The sequence below is a fragment of the Larus michahellis genome, chromosome 19 (genome assembly GCF_964199755.1).
Source record: "Larus michahellis chromosome 19, bLarMic1.1, whole genome shotgun sequence".
In the NCBI taxonomy this organism is placed as follows: domain Eukaryota; kingdom Metazoa; phylum Chordata; class Aves; order Charadriiformes; family Laridae; genus Larus; species Larus michahellis.
Window position 1 is genome coordinate 8098218 of NC_133914.1, and position 17093 is coordinate 8115310.

General features: G+C 45.8%; 1 protein-coding gene and 1 non-coding gene across 3 annotated transcripts in view; both read left to right on the top strand.

Moving 5' to 3' along the window:
* The window catches only part of PPP1R8 (protein phosphatase 1 regulatory subunit 8), a 30777-nt gene extending 16442 nt beyond the window's left edge, over window positions 1-14335 (top strand). The window contains exons 3-7 of one of the 2 annotated variants that reach the window (XM_074562715.1): window positions 8028-8181; window positions 8619-8839; window positions 9511-9655; window positions 10836-10900; window positions 11623-14335. In XM_074562715.1, coding sequence (XP_074418816.1) covers window positions 8028-8181; window positions 8619-8839; window positions 9511-9655; window positions 10836-10900; window positions 11623-11976 — 939 coding nt within the window. In that variant the 3' untranslated portion in view covers window positions 11977-14335. Of the gene's footprint in view, window positions 1-7968; window positions 8182-8618; window positions 8840-9510; window positions 9656-10835; window positions 10901-11622 lie in introns of both variants that reach the window. The other variant, XM_074562716.1, reaches the window with a different exon arrangement.
* On the top strand, window positions 1024-1189 carry LOC141733255 (small Cajal body-specific RNA 1). Its single transcript, XR_012584252.1, has one exon.
* Window positions 14336-17093: the final 2758 nt, after the last annotated feature.

The window sequence follows — 17093 nt, forward strand, 5'->3', positions numbered from 1 at the left end:
TTCCCACCTGGGAGACTTATTCTATAAGATGAGTTTTTTCTTGTCATGTTTCCTTTGGATTTTTGAGCCTGGAGAGTGAGCTTTAGGATGAAAGAGTTTATGTGAATTAATCTCTCTGCTGAATTAATCCTTGGATGTGAGGCAAATGTCTATCATGGGAGTCATGGTAAGGACTGAAAAAAAAAAAATGCAGCAAAATGCCATATGGAAGCTCAGGATGCACCATTGGTTTTGACAATAGATGAGCAAATTTGGTGTTGATAAATTGACAGGAATATCGTCCCAGGGGTGTCAGATTCTGAGACTGTGCTTGCCCAGACCTACCGGAGGCCCAAGTTGTCTTTGTATGCCTGAGGTCTCTGTCCGCATTGGGAAGGCGGGTGGTACAAACATCCTCATTCCCTTCTTGATAACCTAGAAGAGGTTCTTTTTGCTGTCGCACAGAGCACTGTTAACAGCCATTGCTAGTCTGCTAGCTGAGTACTCCAGGGTTCAGTAGAGGATGAGATTACAAAGAGATTACAGAATGACCGTGGAGTTTGTTTTACCTCCTGAATATCCGACGTTGGCTGTCAGTGTGATGGACCAGTGGGGTACAGCCTGCCCGCCGCTCGGTGTGTAATGTGTGCCGAATGCTGTGGCAAGCGGTGACCGGGTGCAGGCACCTACGGGTGTAGTGCCGAGCTCTGGCTTGCTGTGGTCCTTCTCTCTGCTGGAGCAAGACTGAGAAGAGCTGGCTCGGTGGGGGCATTCTAGCAGACTGATCCATCCAGCACGCCTCTGTGGTTGCTTTGTGGCCTTGCGCACTGTGTGCAGGCGATGGCTTAACTCCTCTCGACGGTGGGGGTTACAAGAGACAGTGTGCTGTGGCTAAGTACGGGAACCGTGCAACACATTAACAGCGTTTGAATGTGATCCGTCTGTTTCCCTTTTTGGTACGCGGGGCAAATAGTTTTTCAGTTTTGTGTCTTATGGTAGACAGCAGTACCCAAGAAGGAACATTTTTAAATCCTGTGGATTACTGAGCACTTGATACTAACCGAGCCATCCGTGTCCCGGGTCTTGCACAGAGGTCTGAGGTACACCTTGTGATTGCTGGGTCCGAAAAGTGCGACATTAAACCAAGCCATGAAGTGTTTAAGCTCAGTGTATAAAGGAAAACACTGGGTTATAGCTCAGAGGCACAGAAAATTTTGGAAACATTATCTTGAAGTAAAGGCAATAAAATTATTTTCTCTGTTGATGATTTGTTGCTATATTTCCCATCTATGAATTCATTTGTGTCTTTGCAAAATCTCTTGAGGCGCTGTCAGGTGAGAATGGTATCGTTTTGTGCATAGTGGGTGCAAATGAGAACTTATGGGACACTTGTTTTGGTTCAGTTGTGGACAAGAACGACAAATTGTTGGACCCGTTCTTATGGTGCTTGAATTTGCGAAATAAGTGCTTGTGGAGCTGAGCAGTGAAATGTGGAGTAATGAATCGGCTTCTGAAGATCCACTTGTTTGGATCAGAGTTGTGTTTACACAGCATTTTTTTTCAAATACACGAGAGAAAAAAAGGGAAAGTTAGTTCTCATCTTTCTGACGAAGTGGAATCATAGAACTCGTTAGTACAAAGGTATTGAATTTGGGAAGACTCAGAGTGCTGACCTGAAGGGGCAAGGTACTGCGTAATATTGGACATAAATCCGTTGCTATGGAGTTGAATCCCCAGAAAACCTGACGAGCATTTCTCAAAAGATGCACTGTAACAAACACCAGGGTATCCACAGGCCAATAGCTGGATGAAACAACTCTGATTTTAAGGGAAAATATCGGTGAGACTAATGGAATAACACGTGTTGATTAAGGCTTCCAGGGAAAAATGTAACAAAAGCACAGTAGCATGGAGAGTGTACAGGGAAGAGATTGATCTATTTACAGGTGGAATTAAAAGAAAAAAGAAAGTGAAATAAAATTGAACCAGAAAGAACTGACGAAACCATGTACTAGTTTAAGCACTTTATCAGTGGCTTGTACTTTCTAGTTGATTCTGAGGGGGAGGGTCTTGTGGAAACCAGTATCTGTAAAGAGACAGAAAATTATAAAAAAGTAGCCAGGTAAGAGCAGAATCCAGTAGACTGTTTCAGAATATTGCTTTCTTGGGTTTTTTATCCAAAAAGGCTTTGAGGTGCGCTATTCCCCACCAGACACAAATAGATTCAGAGGAGACACGCACATTTTTTAAATGTCGCAATTGGAGGAAAATCACTTGCATTTTGCATTTGCGCTTCATTTGTCACCAGGTAATGTACTTGAAGGTGAAGTGCTAGTTAAGCTGTGGTTCCTGTCTTGTCAAATGAGACGGGGACTCACAAAGGTGATTATTTTTGGTAGTTAAAGCCTAAGTTTTGTCACTCTTGTGGATTTTCTGCTGGCCTGTGTATCGCTAAGAGTACTAATGAAGTTGTCATTCTATCTAGCTGTTTGTTTTCACACAACTTCTTGAATAGCTTTTAGTGCTGGTTGAAATTGGCCAGTTGGTTGAGAAGTTACTTGGTTTAGTAGTGGATGTCGGGAGCTGATAGATACGCACGCAGCTTCATCACCTAAATCTTGCTATTTTAAGGAAGCAGGCCAAAATATGTAAGTCAATAGACTTAAGAAAGCATTTACTCTCATGAAATGATGCTTAAAATACATACCTTGAGTTAGTTGGGAATAAGACATTAGCAGATTATTACCTAAGTGGGATCAATCCATTGTAAAGTCATCATGATGTATGCTAGTTGAGTTGCTTAACTCATTCTTCTAGTGACCTAAAAGAGAGAATAAACATACAGAAATAAATTAAATACCTATTACTGCATACCACATTACCAGAACTTGCAGCACGGGGGCTGACAAATATAGCAGAACCTAGAAAAATCCAACCTAGAAAACGTAGAACACATCTGGGGGAAAATCTGAAAAACAAATAAAAAATAATAATAATCAGTGGGGAAGTGACATCTGAATGCAGCAGTGCGAGAAGTCCTGAAGTTCATAATTGGTGGGCAGGTGAACAGTGCCTTTGCAAGGTGATTTGTAGAAAATGAGGTCAATGTGATTTTTACGCTTGCAGACAAGGCAGAGGAATCACAGAGTCACAGAGTGGCAGGGGTTGGAAGACACCTTCAGAGATCTAGTCCAACCCCCTGCCAGAGCAGGGTCACCCACAGCAGGTGGCACAGGAACGCGTCCAGGTGGGTTTGGAATGTCTCCAGAGACAGAGACTCAACCACCTCTCTGGGCAGCCTGTGCCAGGGCTCTGCCACCCTCACAGCAAAGAAGTTCCTCCTCATGTTCAGACAGAATTTCCCGTGTTCCAGTTCGTGCCCGTTCCCCCTTGTCCTGTCGCTGGGCACCACTGAGAAGAGTCTGGCCCCATCCTCCTGACACCCACCCTTTAGCTCTTGCTGAGCATTGATGAGATCCCCTCTCAGCCTGCTCTTCTCCAGCTGAACAGCCCCAGGGCTCTCGGCCTTTCCTCAGCACAGAGATGCTCCAGCCATCTCCAGATCATCTCTGTAGCCCTGCACTGGACTCTCTCCGGTAATTCCTTGTCTGTCTTGAACTGGGGAGCCCAGAACTGGACCCAGCACTCCAGATGTGGCCTCCCCAGGGCAGAGCAGAGATGGAGGATGACCTCCCTCCACCTGCTGGCCATGCTCTTCTTGATGCATCCCAGGAGACCATTGACTGCCTGGGCCACAGGGGCACATTGCTGGCAACTTGTTGTCCGCCAGGACTCCCAGGTCCCTCTCTGCAGAGTTGCTCTCCAGCAGGTCACCCCCAACCTGTCCTGGTGCATGGTTTTATTCCTCCCCAGGTGCAGCACCCTCCACTTGCCCTTGTTGAACTTCATTAGGTTCCTCTCCACCCAACTCTCCAGCCTGTCCAGGTCTCGCTCAATGGCGGCATGGCCTTCTGGTGTGTCAGCCACGCCCCCCCCAGCTTTGTATCATCAGCAAACTTCCTGAGGTGCACTCTGTTCCGTCATCCAGGTCGTTGATGAATATGTTGAACAAGACTGGTGCCGGTACTGACCCCTGGGGAACACCGCGAGTTCCAGGCCTCCAACTAGACTCTGCGCCGCTGATCCCAACTCTCTGAGCTCTGCTATTCAGCCAGGTCTCGATCCACCTCACTGTCCACTCATCTAACCCACACACTTCCTCAGCTTACCTATGAGGATGTTATGGCAGACTGTGTCAGAAGCCTTGCTGAAGTCAAGGCAGATGACATCCACTGCTCCCCCCTCGTCCACCCAGCCAGTCATGCCACCGTAGAAGGCTATCAGATTGGTCAAGCATGATTTCCCCTTGGTGAATCCATGTTGACCACTCCCAATAACCTTTTTTTTCTCTATGTGCTTAGGAATGACATCCAGAAGGAGCTCTTCCATCACCTTTCCAGGGACGGAGGTGAGGCTGACTGGCCTGTAGTTTCCTGGGTCCTCCTTTTTGCCCTTTTGGAAGACTGAAGTGACAGTGGCTTTCCTCTAGTCCTCAGGCACCTCCTGTTCTCCACGACCTGTCAAAGATGATGGAGAGTGGCTTTGCAAGAACATCTGCCAGCTCCCTCAGCACTCCTGGGTGCATCCCATGAGGGCCCATGGATTTGTGCATGTCAAGTTTGTTTAAATGATCTCTAACCTGATCCTCCTCGATCGAGGGAGAATCTTCCTTACTCCAGGCATTTTCTCTTTTCTCCAGGGTCTGGGATTCCTGAGGGCCGGCCTTAGCAGTAAAGACTGAACCAAAGAAGGCATTCAGTAACTCTGCCTTCTCTGCGTCCTCCGTCACTAAGGCACCCACCTCATTCCTCAGAGAGCCCACGTTTCCCCTGGTCTTCCTTTCACCACTGATGAACTTGAAGAAGCCCTTCGTGTTGTTCTTGACACCCCTTGCCAGGTTTAATTCCAAGCGGGCCCTAGCCTTCCTCATTGCATCCCTGCATACTCTGACAACGCTCCTGTATTTCTCCCAAGTGGCCAGTCCCATTTTCCACATTCTGCAGACTTCCTTCTTCCATCTGAGTTTTTCCAGAAGCTCCTTGCTTATCCCTGCGGGTCTCCTGCCTCCTTTGCCTGATTTCGTGCTCCTAGGGATGCACTGATCTTGAGTGTGGAGGAAGTGGTGCTCAAATATTAACCATCTCTCTTGTATCCGCCTACCTGCTGGAGCCCTAACCCATGGGATTCCTCCAGGTAGGTGTTTGGAGAGGCCGAAGTCAGCTCTCCTGAATTGCAGGATTGTCATCCTACTTACTGCTGTGCTTCTTCCACGCAGGATCCTGAACTCCACCATTTCATGGTCACTGCAGCCAAGGCTACCCTCAACCGTCACATCCCCAACCCGGTCCTTCTTTGTTAGTACAAGGTCCAGCAGAGCACCTTTCCTCATTGGTTCTTCCACCACCTGTGGCAAAAAGTTGTCACTAATGCTCTGCAGAAGCCTCCGGGACAGCGTGTGCCTGGCTGCGTTGCCTTTCCAGCAAATGTCAAGGTGGTTGAGGTCCCTCATGAGAGCCAGGGCCTGTGATGGTGAGGCTCCTTTCAGCTGTCTGTAGAAGACCTCATTGACTTCCTCTTCCTGATCCAGTGATCTGTAGCAAATACTCACAACAGTGTCTCCCATATTACCTTGCCCTTTAATTCTTACCCATAAGCTCTCAACACTTTCTTCATCCACCCCCAGACAAAGCTCAATACGTTTCAGTTGCTTTCTCACATAAAGAACAACTCTACCATCTCACCCCACTGGCCTGTCTTTCCTAAAAAGTACATAGCCATCCATGACCAGCCAGCATTCCAGTCACGCGAGCTATCCCACCACGTCTCTGTAACTGCAATGAGATCGTGGCCCTGCGACGGCACGCAGATCTCTAGTTCTTCCTTCTTATTCCCCATGCTGCAAGCGTTGGTGTCCAGGCATTTCAGAGAGTCAGTCAAGCGTGCAGGTTTCCCTGAAGGGGCACAAGAGGATCCACCACAGCCATACACACTCTTAAGGTGGCTGGCTTTCTGGATCTCATCTTGGGAGGCAGCTAAGGAACGTTTGTCACTTCTCTGGTTGGCCTGGCTTATTCCCCAGTTGGATGCAGCTTATTCCCCAGTTGGATGCAATGGCCTGAGCATTGCCATCACGGACCCCCACCCCCCAAGCCCTTCAGTTTAAAGCCCGCCTCAACAAGTTGGCCAGCCTATTGTCAAAGATTCCCTTGCCTCTTCTAGACAGGTGGATTCCATCCCTCCCTAACAGGTTATCATCGTCAAAGAATGTCATGTTGTCATAAAAGCCAAATTCCTCACGACAGCACTAGCTACGTAGCCAGGAGTTGATATGCATTATCTCTCTCTGGCTGCCCCCTTCCTTCCAACTGGTGAAATGGAGGAAAAGATAAGTTGGGCACCAATATTTTTCACTTGCGCCCACAGGGCTTTATAGTCTTCCTTAATTCTGCCCACGTTCCAGCTTCCAGTGTCATCGACGCTCACAGGAAAGAGTAAATATAAAGACTGTGTCTTATTCCAAGCTGTCTCCTTATTTTCTGTGTGACTTGGTAGTGCCACAGAATACGTAACTGTCTGGCTGCTCATTGTGTCGGTCGTTCTGATAGCTCAAAAAAACCCCAACAAACCAGCTACCTGTAACTAGTCTGATACGTTGGCTCTTTCTAGCTGAGCGCGTGGTTTTTACAGCTGGCAAAACTGAGGAGCAAACAACTGATGGACGTGAATGCTGCTGCCAGGAAGGGAAGTCCTTCCTCATGGCGCAGTCCTAGTCCATATGATCCATCGCGTCGCTGGACCCAGCTGGGTACGCATCTGATTGAAGGCAAACTGATTCAGTCCACTAAAACAGTAGAAGACCAACGCAGCAAAAAAGTGCTTTGCAAGCTGAAAACTTCGCTCAGATGCGTGGCAGTGCACTTGGGGAGAGGATTGTATAGCTGGGAATGAAAGGAGGGAGAGGGGAGAAATCCTTGTGCTTTAGCAGGCGAAATGCTGATTCAGCTCAGGCCATCTCATGAAAGCAAGGTTTTCCTGAACTAAGATCTGGGGGTTTTCTGATGGAAAATGTATCATCAGCATTCCCTTGATCATGCTATTGAAACGTTGTGTGGGCTTTGGTAAATGTTTCAAAAAGCAGGAGGAGCCGTCTGGGAACAAATCTGTGTTGCCAGCCTTTCACTTGTGCAGCTGGAAGCAAGAAAATGCAGGTTAGATGAAGGTCTTGGGGCACAGTGTGGAAGACTGCACTGCTTAGGTACTTCAGCGTGTAGGTGCGAGGAGTTCCTTTCAACAGCATCGTCTGTTAATAGAAATATGCTGTGTACACTGTAGGGCTGTCAACATGTTCCTTTGCGTTTCAGAGATGGTTTATGTAACTGATACTACAGTATGCAAGGTCTTGTTTGAAGAAGAGATTAGAACTAGGATTAAGAAGAAACATCTGGAATTAATGGTTTACTTCGATAGACTAATATGGATTCCTATCACAGTACATATGCAGTATAGTTTTACATCTTCGTAATAAAGGTCTGAAATCTCCTACATGTCCATTTCTATACAGAAATGCAATTTTGATGTTCTGTATCAGGCTGGAGGTCATTTAGCATAGATTCCTGGCTCAGAGAAGGCCTACGGTCATCTGCTTCGAGGAACGTGTAAAAATCTTTGGGAGCAGATGTGAGAGAGAATCTCTTGTATGAGACCATCTCGTGCTTTGAAGAGTTACTGCCCTTCCCAGGCTCTCTTGTATTGGCTGTTAAAGAAGGGTATAACTGGGACTCTTCCATATTCAGCTGTTCTGAGTTTAGAAAGAGAAGATTTGAGTTTCTGTATTGAAGAGTGTCAGACAAAACTGAAATGTTGGTTAGATGTTGATGCTTTGTTCTGGATTTGCTCTGTTTGTTCATGTTCTTGATTTTTTTTTTCCAGGAAGATCCAAAAAGTTTATAGGAGTCTAATATGCTTCTCTGTTTGATATTCTACCTCAGAAGCTCATCATTGATGAGAAGAAATACTATCTTTTTGGGAGAAACCCGGATCTGTGTGATTTTACCATTGACCACCAGTCTTGCTCTCGGGTCCATGCTGCATTGGTCTATCACAAACATCTCAAGAGGGTTTTCCTCATAGATCTGAACAGCAGTAAGTAGTGTGACATTTACCCAGATAGAAGTGCAATATTTCAGTGCTTAAACATTTGTGGATCTGAGATACTTTTTCCATCACAACTTTCTCAACAATCAAAGCTTTCTCTTCTGAGGGTGGTTTCCCAAGATGTAAAACCTGACATACTGGTTTTTGTGCTGAGGGAATGACATGGTACATTGGGGCCTACAAGAATCCAGAAAGTAAATGGTGCTTGTCGTTTATTTCGATGACTTTTTGAGGACTTCTGATGTGTGTTATCTTAGTTTGTGAGATGGAAGGTAAAACGTACATAGCTAATGTTTTCAGCAGTACCTAAGTGACTCGTATCTCAGAGAACCATGTACAGTTTCTGAACTTCTCAAGACTTGAACTCAAATACTGTGAGCCCAAGCTGATGGCTAACATACTTTTTTGCATTTTGATGTTCTCAGCACATGGCACATTCTTGGGTCATATCCGTTTGGAACCTCACAAACCCCAACAGATACCCATTGACTCCACGGTTTCATTTGGCGCTTCTACAAGGGCGTATACTCTGCGAGAGAAGCCTCAGACACTGCCATCAGCAGTTAAAGGAGATGAGAAAATGGGCGGTGAAGATGAAGAGCTGAAGGGTTTGCTGGGCCTGCCAGAGGAGGAGACAGAACTTGACGTGAGTACGATGGCACATTGTACCTAGATGGCATTTCCAGCTAAACAGATAGCCTTCCCCTCTGATTTACTTAAGTTCAGGTTCTTAATTCCTTGGCTTTGAAGATAGTCTGAGGTGTCTTTTGCTGCAAATACATGCAAACCATCTCGTTCCGCCATGATAAGCCTGTGATCGTGCTGCTTCCCAGAGCCAGTAACCTAATAATCCTCCTGTTCCAATGGTCTTCTCACAAAGGCTTGCCAGGGAGTACGTGCTCTCCAACTAATATTACCCCAGGTGTGGGGTGATTTCCCATATTGTTCCCCATTGCCAGATAACAGTGAATGCTGCCCTATTTTCTACAGTTATCTAGCGAAGAAGGAGAAAGCAGCGTGTGGCATTCACGGGGTTGTTGAGTTTGGAAGGGTCCTCTTGGGATGATCTGGTCCAGCCTCCCTGCTCGAGCAGGTTGCCCAGGATCGTGCTCAGTCAAGTTCTGAATATCTCCGCAGACAGAGACTCCACAACCTCTCTGGGCAACCTGTTGCAGCACTGGAGCACTCTTTCTTCCTGGGGGTCTAAAGTTGAAGCTAAACAGGGTGCTGTGATCTTTTGATATGCACAATCACATGATTAAATCAGACTTCATACACCAGTTGCTTAAACTGTTTCATCTCCAAATTTGTCATTAGAACCTGACAGAGTTTAATACAGCTCACAACAAAAGAATTTCCACACTAACCATTGAGGAAGGGAACTTGGATATTCAGAGACCAAAGAGAAAACGGAAGAACTCCAGAGTGACATTCAGTGATGATGATGAAATCATCAATCCGGGTAAGCAGTTTGCTTTCATCTTTAGCTCATGCCCTGAAGGCCCTCCTTCCCGCGTTCTCATTGTATTCTCCAGTATTCCTCATGGCTGCATATGGATGAGGAGAACAGAAATTTGGCAGTCACTGTTTGCGATCTGCTGTTTTCAAATGTCTCACTCAAGTCTTTGACCTCTCTCTGTTTCTTCTCTTCTACCTGTAAAATAACCGCGTGATTTGTGCAGGACAGGGATATCACACTCAGCTTCATTATTCAAAATTCTATCAGATGTTGGAAAAATCTTGTGGATCCAAAAGGAGTAAAGTGTTTTCAATTTTTTACCTTCTTTAGAATCCAAATGGGAACTGAACTTGGTTGTTTTTCATCTGTCCCTTAATGCTTTCCTTACCTGTTGTCTAATAGATATTTGTCTCAAGCTCAGAGGTTTTTTCCTACTTGTCTGCATATCTGAAACAAATCATTCGCATTCAAAAGGAGATGCTTCTGAAGATGCATCCAATTCCTAATTAGTTATTTTTCTCCCTTAGCTGTTTTATACTAATGGCACTCCTATTAATGGTATTTTATATGGATAATATTCCTATTAATAAGAGTAGCTTATTAATGAGTGTGCACTTTAAAATATAGTTGGGAGCTAGTATCATTTGGCAGTGTATACCACCCAGAATAACCATTTTGATTTATAAGGTTATCCAGTTTAGCGTGCAGAACATCCTAGTGTAAACGGCAGTCATTCACCTTACAAAAAAGGTAATTTTTTCAGACTTTCAGAGACTCTACATTGAATTCTTCTTACTCCTCCTTCAAGGTCCTCCAAGGAGTTCTGGGGCTAGCTGTTGTGCTTTTGAGCACATGCAGTGCCTTGTCAGCGGCAGCTTTCAGCCCAGAACTCCAGTCTGTCTGACACTGCAAACAGGCCATCCATTTTTCCCCTTTCCCCATTCTCCATTTAAGTGAAAGCCTTTCTTACGGAACATCTGATGAGTTCACCTTGAGACCAAGCCACTAGGTGTCCCCTTAGTTCCTCTCTTAATTTGGGCATGCCTGTGCTTACTGAGATCTACTAGGGTGCTGGCTTTGAGGAGGTCCATGTACGAATTCTTCATGTAGGTTTCTTTACCTGACAGATGTTCTGTCTTTTCCTGTATTCTTACTGAAAGCTTCACTGTTCTTGCCTTTACAGAGGATGTGGACCCGTCTGTTGGGCGTTTCAGGAACATGGTACAGACAGCAGTAGTCCCTGTTAAGGTACAGAGTAACTCCCAACTTTCTAACTAATACATTACATTGATGAACTCACTTTATGAATTACACCTTAAAAACCTAATGTTCTATGGTGAGAAGTTTTTTATTGTTAGGCAAAAGTCGTATTCGTGTTTCACAATTGTCTTTTTTCAGCAAGGTTCAGCAAAATTCCAGCAAGATTTGCAAAACTTCAGGGCAGCTAAGCAACGGTGTAATAGCAATTTTGCTTGTTGCTGGTATAAACTAAATAACGTATGTGGGAAAGGATAATTCTGTACAAACCCCAGAACGCAGGAGAAGATTCAAATGGTGGAGCGCTAGACAAAATCACCCAAGCGATCTAGAAGTTGCCGTTTCTTATTGTGGGAGGAAGGAGGGTCTGTGTTACTGACTAAAGGCCTACTTGGTCTTGCATTCAGGAGAAGCTCAAGACAGGCAAGCATCTACGGGAGGTAAAGAGGTGCTCAGACCTGATCTAAGTTAAACCCGAGCTTCAATTTCTATCACGCCTTCCTGCATTGTGCACCTTTAAGGGTTTATTATTAAGTGGTTTTCAAGGAAACCCAGAAGGAATCTTCTGGCACAAAGACTGGGACGTGGTCTGTAACCGCTTTATATGTGGCTGGTCTGGGTGCCTTTTTGGGGAAAATGACATTGGCTTCCAGTTTGAGTAGCTTGCTTTTTTCATGTAGTTTGAGTAATTCTTTAAATACTTCCATCTACAGAAAAAACGGCTGGAGAATCCAGGCGCATTGACCACAGATGATTCTTCATCACGACGTATGCAAAACTTTCCCTACAGTGGAGGATTGTACGGTGGTTTACCTCCCACTCACAATGAGGCAGGTTCCCAGTCGCATGGCGTCCATGGGACAGCACTCATTGGTGGTCTGCCAATGCCCTACCCCAATCTTGCCCCAGATGTGGACTTGACTCCTGTTGTGCCCTCAACAGTTAACATGAACCCAGCTCCAAACCCTGCTGTCTTTAATCCTGAAGCTGTGAATGAACCCAAGAAGAAGAAATACGCAAAGGAGGCATGGCCGGGCAAGAAGCCAACCCCCTCCCTCCTGATCTGAGTTGGGTTTTGTTGAGGGAGGGTGGGAGTTGCAAACTCCAGAAACTGTTTATGTGCAGTATCGTCTTTTTAAAATTTCAATGTCCTAACCAGATGTAATATCAAGATTGGAGAAGTGAAATATCCTTTAAAGATCTGTCTTCAAACGTTTTTATATGTCTGTTTAAAAGAAAAAAAAAAAAAAATACAGCTCCCATCTCCTTATATATCTGGCAGCCTTTTCTTAGCCATTACTGTCCCCGGAGGTCTTTACTCTGAATTTTGATCTGTAAGTTGAAGGGACAGAGTCATACAATTTAATTACCGTTTATGGCATGACCCTGCAAATTCGTGTATTTAGGTGTCGTGCTTACTATGAGTAATGTTGCTCCTGATGGACTTGCTTGTAGCAAGTCAGCTGTATCAGAAGTAAATGTTTGTGGGGCTTAGCCTTTCAGAAATCCCATTGGTATGACTTCTAAAAATTGCAAAATATAGGTCAGCTTTTATTTTTTTTTTTTTTTTTTTTTTTTTTTACATTTTCAAAGCCTCACCGATGTGGGGCATTATCTTTTTTGTTTTGTTTTGTTCTATTTGGCTACAGCTTGTTTTAATTTCCTGCCTAAAACACTACAGGATCCCATGAGAACATGGAGTTGAGATGGAAGAGAAGCAGGTGGGCTTCCTTAGCTGTGTTCCGGTACGTTGCCATGGAGAGCTGTGCGGATGGAGGAAGGTGTATGGGGGCATGGAGCTGAGCTTGTGTTGGTGCTAAGGGCAGCATCCAGGCATGGCAAGCCTGGGGGCGTTTGGCTGGTGGATAGGCACTATCCACACTCTGCAAACTATAAACAACGTAGCGTTGACTTTCTCCCCTGCATAACTTAAGGTGGAGTTAACACAGAGGAGAACAGTTTCTTTTAAACTTGGTGGCCCTTTTAAATAGTTTCATTTTTATGTACAAATGGAACTTGTGAGCTTAGAGCACATGGGAGATGCAACAAGACACACATAAGAACGGGCAGCTGTCAGCAGCGTCAGAGTACTTGTGGTTCCAGTCGTTAAACATGCAATCTGCACACTGTTCTGGCTTCTAGGGGGTGAGAATTGAGCGTGCTTAAAGCTACAATGTGAATTCTCAGCAGAGAATCTGCCTCGCCTCGAATAAAACAGTGCACAAGTTGGTTTCATAATATTAACATTTTTTGGCTACTTCATCACTCTCTCCCATTGAAAAATATGAGAAGCTCAATTTGAGTTGTTGCTCTAGCCCTTCAAATCTTTGGGTTTAGATCTCAAAATCTGATTCGCGTGCATTCAGACGCTGTGCCTTTACTTTATACAAGGTAAGGCCAGAGCTCTGTTTTCCTTAAGTTTACTCTGGATTTTTTTTTTTACATTCTATAGTGCAGTTCAGCTACGTAGCCACATTCCTTTGTCGTTTGGGGGATTTCTCCAGGAAACGTGCACTAAAGTGGTATACCTGGCTGTTCGTTGTGTACAGCACTGTAGCCACCTGGCCGAGCAGTGTTGTGAGGACGTGATGGCTGCTGGGGCAGTGCTGTGTCACGGGGCATCTGGATCACTGCGCGCACTACACCTGTTTTGGACAGAGGCTCCAAAATCAGTGTGACTTCTGCATCTGCAGAGGGATTGCTTCTATCATGTTATTGAGATAAAAATGAGCTACTAGCTACCCCATTTACAAGAGCAATGGCTTTAGAGACTGGTTTGTTCCCCTCCCCACGCCATCGTATCTAGCTCAGACTATTACATGGACGAATACAGTACCTTCTCCATGATGTAGTTGTGCCGCTCTGTGTTTAGTTGTCGTATTATTGAATATGATTCAGTCCTCAGACATTCTGTTTCCGAACACTCCATGCTGACTCTTAAAATCTTTCTCCCTTTATTTTTAGTTTTGCTTCTTCCTGGTATGTATAATTTTCTTTTTTCCAGCCAGTCTGCTTTATGAAGGCAACTCTTTAGGGTAAGACTAGTTAGGGCAAGTAAAAGTTGAACAGGTTTTCCTCTTCTTTTTTTTCCATTTTGGGTTTTGTTTTTTTTGAGGGGGTGGATGGGTGGGTAATTTCTTTGGTTTTGTTTTTCTGCAAGTGGCTCTTTGCAAGATTTTTCTTGAAAAGGGAAGCTTTGCTGCTCATTGGTTTTTAAAGCTCTTCTCCCTGGGTTTGAACAAGCTCTCATTATTTTAGAGCTTAAGGGCCATAGCTGGCCAGTACAGGAGGGGACAGCATAACATCTAGGGGCTTTGTACAGAAGTTTGTACACTTGTGTAATATGTAATAGGCCTTTTCACACTTTCTGTTGAGCTTTTTACCTGTAACCTTTACTATGTTGTAAATTAAATGCAGATTTTGCCAGTTTGGAGAGTGTAGTGTGTTCGTTCCCAGTGTACCCTTCAGCAATTGGGACTGTTTGTTGTTTTGTGGCTTACTGAAGGATTTCTGCCGTGGCAGAGTGCACCTATTGCTGCAGGTCTTGTTCTTAGCTGCTGGCTCAGGCTGCAGCTCGTACAGCTGCTCCGGCTCGTGACCTGCTTCGCTGCCTTGTGCTGCAGAGCGCTGCGCTTTTGCACACAAGAGTGGCACTTAACAGTGGATTTTAAACAGCAGTCACCTTTGTCTTCTGAGTGAAGTTTGATCTGGTTCTGGTATCATCCTCTCTCTGCAAAAGTTATATGTTAGAGGCCAACTTTCCTCTGACCTATGGAGTGGCCTCGGGCAGTCCCAGTGCACCGCTCGCTGTCACGCTGTCTCTGCAGCTTGTCCTAGGCTCACTGGGGAGAGCCGTAGTGAAAAAAGTAAACTGGGACTTGGTTAAAGATAACTGTGGTGCCTGCGGTGTGAGGTTGAGAGGGATTCCCAGGCTTTGCTGAAACTAGTAATATTTAGGCTGTAGATTAGTATTTCTTTTCAATCTAGCAATGTCATTTAATCAGCTGGAGCAGTTACATTCTCATTCTTGTGTGTCAGCAGAAGGCTGAATCTGCACAATCCATGTGCAAGCTGCTGGTCTGCCATAGGTAGAAATATTTAGTACAGGTTGAGTAGTTAACTGTGTGGTCTGATGTTTTAAGCCTTGGTGTGGTTAGCAGTTAATTTCCTGTATTAAAGGAAATAATAAAAAGAAGTCAACTTGCGCGGTAATCTAAAACAAGGTCTGCAGTGTGGAACGCAGAGCTGGGAACAGAGAAGTGGAGTGAGTTTGCAGCTGAATAAATGATTGAGCTAAAGAATAACGGCAGTGTTTTCCAGGAACATCTGTCCTTGCAGCACTCACCAGATTGTCATTGTAACCCCTCTTCTCGCTTTTGGTTTTGAAATACAAGAGTGCAGCAGCCAGCAGGCATCCCAGCGCTAGTAGTGAGCTGACAGGAGTTCTGTTCCCAGTGTGCTGTGCAATAGGACACCCACGTGTTAAAATCTGACAACGTACCTGAAAGAATGACCGCTTGGAGAGGAGGTGACTTTTCCCTGGGGCCTTTTAGGAGAGCAGGAATAGCTTCCAGCACAGAACAGGTGAGTGTGCCAGCTGAAGTGTGCGCTCGTGCAATTATACCAAGTGCTTCGAAACATTCGATGACATGGGGAAGGACCACAGTAGAGGGTTGGACTGGAAGACGTGGCTCAGAACAAGCCAAAGAACTGGGGCTGTGTAATGGCTATTACAGGGCTCAGAGGTCAGATGGTGTTTAAGAGGATTTTTTCAAAAGCGGTCTAATACAGTCAGGTGATTTGTAGGTTCTTTGATCTCAAAACTCTGTCTTAATCTAGCAGTGGTAGGTAAAGGGGGGGGAAAAGTTTCTGCTGTCACTTCTACTCAACACCAGGAACAGCTCTTTATTCATACAAGCTTAGTGGTATCACTGGGACCTACCTGCTTGGTGTAGGAGACAGGGGCGATAGTGCAAGACAGAGTGTGAAGTAAGGCTGGGGCAAGTTCAGGATAGACAGCCATGTGTTTTGGGTAGCAGTCTTCTAAATCAGCCTTCCCTGAAGGTCCCATAACCAGTAAAGCAGTAAGAGGTACCTCATGTACTGGCATCACATTCAGTGCTGTTCAAAATCTTCATCAATGATTCAGACAGTGGGATCAAGTGCACCCTCAGCAAGTTTGCCGATGACACCAAGCTGAGCGGTGCGGCTGACAGGCCAGAGGGACAGGATGTCATCCAGAGGGACCTGGACTAGCTACAGAGGTGGGCCTGAGCAAACCTTATGAAGTTCAACAAGGCCAAGTGCAAGGTCCTACACTCGGGTCGGGACAACTCTCGTTATCCTGTTATCTCGTAGAGGCTTGGGGATGATGTGATAGAGAGCAGCCCTACGGAAAAGGACTTGGGGGTCCTGGTGGATGAAAAGCTGGACATGAGCCGACAATGCGTGCTTGCAGCCCAGAAGGCCAAGCACATCCTGGGCTGCATCAAAAGAAGCGTGGGCAGCAGATCCAGAGAGTGATTCTCCTGCTCTGCTCTGGTGAGACCCCACCTGGAGTCCTGTGTCCAGCTCTGGAGCCCTCAGCACAAGAAGGAACATGGACCTGTTGGAGCGGGGCCAGAGGAGGGCCATGAGGATGATCCGAGGGCTGGAGCCCCTCTGCTGTGAGGACAGGCTGAGAGAGTTGGGGGGGGTTCAGCCTGGAGAAGAGAAGGCTCCGGGGAGACCTTCCAGCCCCTTCCAGTCCCTGAAGGGCCTCCAGGAAAGCTGGGGAGGGGCTGTTTGCAAGGGCATGGAGCGACAGGACGAGGGGCAATGGTTTAAACTAGAGCAGGGCAGGGTTAGATTAGCCATGAGGAAGAAGTTCTTTCCACTGAGGGTGGTGAGACACTGGCCCAGGTTGCCCAGAGAGGGGGTGGAGGCCCCATCCCTGGAGACATTCAAGGCCAGGCAGGATGAGGCTCTGAGCAACCTGATCTAGTTACAGATGTCCCTGCTGACTGCAGGGGGTTGCACTTGATGGCCTTTAGGGGTCCCTTCCAACCCAACACAGTCTGTGATTCTATGATCACGTTAGTGCCTGAGACTAACCATGATGCTTCCCCTGCTCCACAAAAGCAGTATCTTTCCAGCAGCATTAATGGTTGCTTCAGTGTTGTCTTTTGCTTCTTATGAGTTTCCC